The sequence below is a fragment of the Austrofundulus limnaeus genome, unplaced genomic scaffold, assembly GCF_001266775.1.
Source record: "Austrofundulus limnaeus strain Quisiro unplaced genomic scaffold, Austrofundulus_limnaeus-1.0 Scaffold52, whole genome shotgun sequence".
Lineage (NCBI taxonomy): Eukaryota > Metazoa > Chordata > Actinopteri > Cyprinodontiformes > Rivulidae > Austrofundulus > Austrofundulus limnaeus.
Window position 1 is genome coordinate 2,322,055 of NW_013952454.1, and position 6,217 is coordinate 2,328,271.

The window sequence follows — 6,217 nt, forward strand, 5'->3', positions numbered from 1 at the left end:
GATACTTTAAGACTTTTACTCAAGTAATAAGTTAAAGGAAACTTTAATTTTTACCTAAGTAATTTTTTGGTAAGATACTTGTACTTTTACTCAAGTAATAAGTTAAAGGAAACTTTAATTTTTACCTAAGTAATTTTTTGGTAAGATACTTGTACTTTTACTCAAGGATCACTTTGTGGTACTTTATACAACACTGAACACTAAAGATATGTAAATTACGAGAATAAATTCATAATATTACGAGAAAAAAGTTGTAATTTTATGAGAACTCCTACATGAATAAGCAGTCGTTATATTGTGTTATTGGTGTTATTTAACTCTGTGGGTGTATTTGATAAACTGAGGCTGGATGGCGTTGCAGGTCATGGCTGCATTGACAGATCACATAATGTGGATGGAAGGTTATTAAACAAACACTGACACAAAAGTAACTACAGACTTCATAAACAGCGACACACATAGTTTGTCTCAGGAGCAGAAAATGGAAATGTCGTTTAAAATTCTGACTTTTTTATATCATTAAAAAAGCTTATATGTAGGATGCATACATACTGTAATATTAAAGATTAGTTCGAACATACTGTACAACCTTTATGAGTAATTTAATCATAAGATTTTCATAAGTCTGCATAAACTGACAGGGCCTTTAGAGTGTTAAATCCATGAGTTAAACAATAAGGAGAGCATGACGTCCTCACCCTGAAGATCTAGTTTGGGTCTGAAAGAAAGCTGGGTGTGTGATTGATCTTTTCTGTTGAATGCAGCAGGAGGTGTTGTGTGTTGACAGAATGTTACAGCAGGCCTTATGTGAGGATGATTGCGCGCTTAAACCTTTGTCTTTGTTCAGCTAAAGAAGGACGGAGGGCAGCAGTCGTCCCTGCAGCAGGTCGTGCAGTACGGACTTGTGCTCTGTGAGAGCCTCTTTGACCCTTATCAGACATGGAGGAGACGTCTGGCGGGGTGAGTGTGTGAGTGTGTGTGTGTGTGAGTGTGTGTGTGTGTGTGTGTGTGTGTGTGTGTGTGTGGGAGGTGGATTCCACTCACAAAGGCTGCCAGATTACGTTGGGATTTTCATGCCTCGCCCAACCTCCCGTAACGTGCAACACCTCGTCTCGTGGCTCAAACGCCTCGGAAACAAACCGGCGTTCGAGGCGGTGTTGTTGGTGACTAATGGGAGTGTGGTGACTCAAGGCTTTTGTGTTTCACAGGGAGGAGGTGAGCCTGATGGAGAGGAACAAGTAYAAATTCTCCCCGCTGGCCTTGCCAGAAGAGTTGCCTGCTCTGTTTCATGGTGAGGCGCTCCCTTTCAGCTGCTTCTTCAATATCCAAACCGTCAAAACATTCAGGCGACTTCCCAAACTGTTTCTTTTTATTAATGAAAGCAGCATTCATTGATAGAATTCACATTGCAAGTTTAAAACAAAAACAACAAAAAAATCTGTTGTTACTCAAAGTATACTTATGTAGAAGATCCTCATCTACCACCAAACCAAAATTTACGCCAATATTTGTAAAATTTGCTGACTTCTAGCCATTTTCATGTTTTCTAATTTTGGTTATCTATAGCAACCATTTTAAATTTCATTAATTCCAAAACTTATTCAGCTTTAGACTTACATCGAGTGATTAGTTTCTGAGAGTTTCACTCAAATTCATCCAGTGGTTCATGAGATATTTTGCTAACAGACAGTCGACATTAACTTCAGCGGTTGTTGCCAAAGTTTTAAATAAAGATCTTGTGTGATCTTGCTATGCTAGAATATGTGATGGGGATGAATCTCAGGTACTACCACACCAAAGTTTAGCTCAATACTTTTAGCAGTAACTAAGTTACGGCCATTTTTGTTTTTGCTTATGTTGATTAGCTGTGGCGGCCATCTTCATTTGGTTTGACTCCAAAAGTTAATCAGTTGTACTTGTGCACCCAAAGATTACTTTCTGAGAGTTTTATTAAAATACGTCCAGTGGTTCATGAGATATTTTGCCAACAGACAAACGACTACATGCACTTACATGATCACCTGCACAAATAAGTTTTCCATAAAGCTTCTGGTTCAGTCTGATGAGTAAAAACTCAGTTATTCTGTCTGATTATCAGGTCTCCATCTCTTTGTTTCTAATTACTGAACCCCTATAAGTCATGTGGGAAATCTCAGTTTGGGTAAGTTCAAGTATGCTCCGATTTTTAAGAGGATTATTCTGTAATAATGAGCTTTAATTGGAAATGTTAAGCACCGCTTACGCAACCAATTAGTGAGGCTTTTCTCTTTGAACATCAGGCAGAACAAGGGAACTTTGTAAGAAAAACACGTTTKCAGGTCAAAGCTGCTGTATTGTTTAAAGCTTTTGTTTTGAGGTTTTCCATCTGTTTTTCTTTCTGATTATTAGTTTATGCAAAATTTATTTTCCTGCATTCTTCATTTAGCTTGAGGTAATTTCAAAATTTCAACCCATTAGTCTCTGTTGAAATCCTGGTCTTTGGTTTTGGTTTTTATAATGTGAAAACTTAAAAACCATTCATACATTGAGATCATCGTTTCTTCTGCAGGTTTTTCAACACGTATCTTGTTCTGCGATTTTTTGTGCCATTTCATTAATTAACATATCAAAAAGTTCAGGTACTTTAGGTCATTCCGGCTACTACTGCTGATATTTCAGCAATTTATACGTTTTAGAGATACTTAGCAATTTCAACCCTTCAAAATGTCCATAAATATTTGATGTACTTTTTACCTTTTTAATCTGGTTCTGTTTTTTTTTTTTTTACTTCTTTGTGCTAATTTCAGACTTCTATTTTGGCAATTTTAACTCTTTTCTACTTTTTTAGCTTCCATTGTCGTCATATTTTCTGCTGTTTTTCTGCTAATTTAAACTTTTTGTTCTTCTTTCTGTTATTTTAAGCTTTTTGTTTTTTATCAGTCGATTTCTTCTCATTTCAGCTGTTGTCTTTGTTTGTAGCCAATTTGAGCTTTTTTCTGCTAAATATCCATTTGTGATAAATTCAGCTTCTTAAATTGAATAAACATTCTCTTTCTGTTTCTTTGTGTTTTATTTTAACTCTATTTCAGCTACTTTTTAAAGCTATTTTAAGCCCGTTTCAGCTGTTTTAAAGTGCCTGTGACAGGCATATTTTTCAAATACAAAAAGTCAAAGAAAACATCTTTACATTTAAGAAARTTGGAATAATACACACGATTTAACCCATTTTGTCACATAACTGGCATATTTTCTTTTGAACTTGGCTCAGCCAAAGTGAAACAGGAAGTGACATCAAAGGGGAACTCTTTAACAAAGAAAACTCTCTGGTCTTTGTTTATTGAAACAATATTATTTGAACTCTGACACTTCATCTCTCTGATAGTGACTCAAAATGATCTTAAGAAACATCAGATTCTTCTCTACAGTCTGTGTTGTTGGCTGTTAGCAATGCTCTGTTCACAATGCAGACATTCCCCTTTGACATCACTTCCTGTTACTTCACAGGCAAATATCTCAACAACTGTTCATCTCAGTGACATGAAATTTTATTTGCAATATTTTATCAATGTCCTCTTTCTAAAAATGCATTCATATGTATTACAAAAAGTTTGAAGTCACAGGCACTTTAAGTATTCAGCAAAAATCTTCCAGCATTAAAACTCTTATGACTCTGCATTTTCATAGGAAATGCAAATTCTTTAGTTTTTTTTTTTCAGCTGGCATTATTACAGTTAAAGAAAATACGTTTCAGGATGTCAACAGTTATAAAGACTGATTCAAGATAATAAAAATATTTTCTAGAGACTAGTGAACCGTGAAGTAGAGGTGGTATCTGTTAAATAACAGAAATGATTCCTGTATATTTTTAGATTTTGCCAAATGTTTGATCTAACTGATTTAAAAGTTGGACAGTTTATCATTTTATCCAGCCCCAAAGGCAATATTTTAAGTGATTTATTTATTTATTTATTTATTTATTTATTTATTTATTTATTTGTATTCAGGTAGCTTTTCTTCTGACATTTGGCCACTACGTTAAGCCAAGGAAATCAAGTTGGAACTTTTCAGTAATCTTTGATTTTGGTGTGAAAAGAGCAACAGAGAATTTACTTAATTATCTTTCTCTGCATTATTTTCTTATTTTAAAGCCAAATAATTGGATTTTTAGTAAAGGTTGTCTTTTTTTTCACAATTTTCTAGTTTTTGATGAAATGTGTCTTTAAAAAAAGGAAAAATTAGTTGATAGAGAGTAAGGGTATTAGAAATGAAAGCTGATGATGAGTCTTTCTAAATTTAACCTTTTTTCTTTATCCATAATGTATGTCCAAATGCTACATGAAACCTATTTTGAAAAGTCATTTATATTTCTTTAAGAATAATTTGTTAGAAAACAATATTTCAGTAAATATTTACAGAAATTAGCTGTTAGCTGTTAGCTCGGACCTTGAATTGGCTCCCTGGTGTAACTGAGTTTGACACCCCTGGTTTATCAGAAGAAATTCAGTAATCAAAGAGCCAACATGTCTCTGAATGTCAGGTGACTTCATTTTCTGAAAGTGCAAGAAGACGCGAGTTGATTATTAATGTAACTGTTGAAACACCTACACAAACAGAAATGACATGCTTTGTTTGACCTGTGCTAAAGTCTCTGCTGGTTTTCTGTTGGAGGTTAACTGGGCTCTGCTCCTCTGACACAGACAGTCTCCAGGAGAGCGAGAAGATCCCGGAGCTGCTCACGCTCCGGCTGGTCCACCTCCAGGGGGCGGTGATCAGCGGAGGGAAGGTCTGCAGCTGTTTCTGTTCAGCTCACCTGGAACCGTACGACTACAGGTGCGTGTTAACAGTTTTTTTTTTCTTTTTTCAGAAAAACGGTCTTCTCTCCATCAGTCCTCAGTCCGTCGAGGACCTGTTCTCCGTCCTGCGCGGGTGGTGCTGCCGGACCTCCCCCGATCCCAAAAGCACCCGTTTGCCCCGGCTGACTCTGCGCTGCCTGACGGCGATGATCCACCTCCTGCACTCCAGCAGCCCCGCCGAGCGGCAGGTGGAGATCAGGACCATCCTGGAGAGCTACTTCCTGCTCCTCAACTGGAACCGTCCGCTGGGCAGCGACCAGGAGGACCGGCTGAGCTGGGAGGGCAGTCTGGTCTCACTCCAGAGCCAAATGCTGAGTAAGAATCCTGCTGCCCGTCCCGGCCGACGTTACGATTAAATAATACAGGTCAAACCTGATCTGAGATGTTCTGCACAAACCCAAGGAATGACTCTCAGCTACTACCATATTAGCTCCATGTGACTGAGTTTCAACCATATTGGGGTTGATTAAGCTTGATTGGCTCTGGCAGCCATCTTGAATTAAGTTGACTGCAGAAGCTGTAGATCCACATCTAATGATTACATTTTATCACAACTGAAGAGGCTAGCTTTAGCAGTTTTCAGCTTTGTTTGCAAATACGGAATAAATAATACAACAAGTGAAACATGTTGGTTAGATTATGCTAACAGCCTGATCATAGGCGTAATTTGCAGGGGGGTTATGACCCCCACAATAATGTGATCAATCAAAATAACCTCCCTAATAAAATTACATAATTTGCTTGAACACAATAGAAATTAACTGTTTAAGTAGGCAGATGCACCTCTCTTGTTGTCTTTAGGTATTTTTAAACTGATTTAAAAAAATTACGATGTCATATATGTATGTTTAAGCATAATTGCTAAAAATAACATGCAGGTTTTAGAGCATGCCCCCCCCAAAAAACAAAAAAATTCAACTCCTCAAACAGTAACTCTTACAAATACAAACGATACAATTTCATATTTCTTTAACAATTAAACTTTTATCGTTCTCTTTAACAAACTAATTGAGCCAGAATTTTTACATTCATAATCCAGATTATTCCATAATCTTATTCCTTTGACTGAACTATATCTGCCCTTTAAATTTGTTCGAATTTTAGGTTTTACAAAATATTCTAGTCCCTTAAGATTATAGCAACTGACAACGCCAAATTCTGTCGTGGAAATGATTTACCAATAATGCAGAAACACGTTGGAAATAAATGCACAGAAAGTCTGCGTGTACGGTCGTCAATAATTTAATTCTGAGCGACAAACAAACAGAACTCAATCAGGAAAATCTGTCGGCTTGTGGCTGGCTTCGTCAGCAGAAACAGCCAGTAATATAACATTATGTTAACACCATGTGACAGTTTACAACCAATCACAGATCGACGAATGT

The 6,217-nt window shown here is 36.8% G+C and overlaps 1 protein-coding gene across 3 annotated transcripts in view; it reads left to right on the top strand.

Annotated features, from left to right (window-relative positions):
* The window catches only part of nbeal2 (neurobeachin-like 2), a 75,703-nt gene that overhangs the window by 19,399 nt on the left and 50,087 nt on the right, over positions 1–6,217 (top strand). For all 3 annotated transcript variants that reach the window (XM_014008793.1, XM_014008794.1, XM_014008795.1), the window contains 4 exons: positions 848–960; positions 1,209–1,291; positions 4,677–4,762; positions 4,844–5,147. In XM_014008793.1, coding sequence (XP_013864247.1) covers positions 848–960; positions 1,209–1,291; positions 4,677–4,762; positions 4,844–5,147 — 586 coding nt within the window. The remainder of the gene's footprint in view (positions 1–847; positions 961–1,208; positions 1,292–4,676; positions 4,763–4,843; positions 5,148–6,217) is intronic.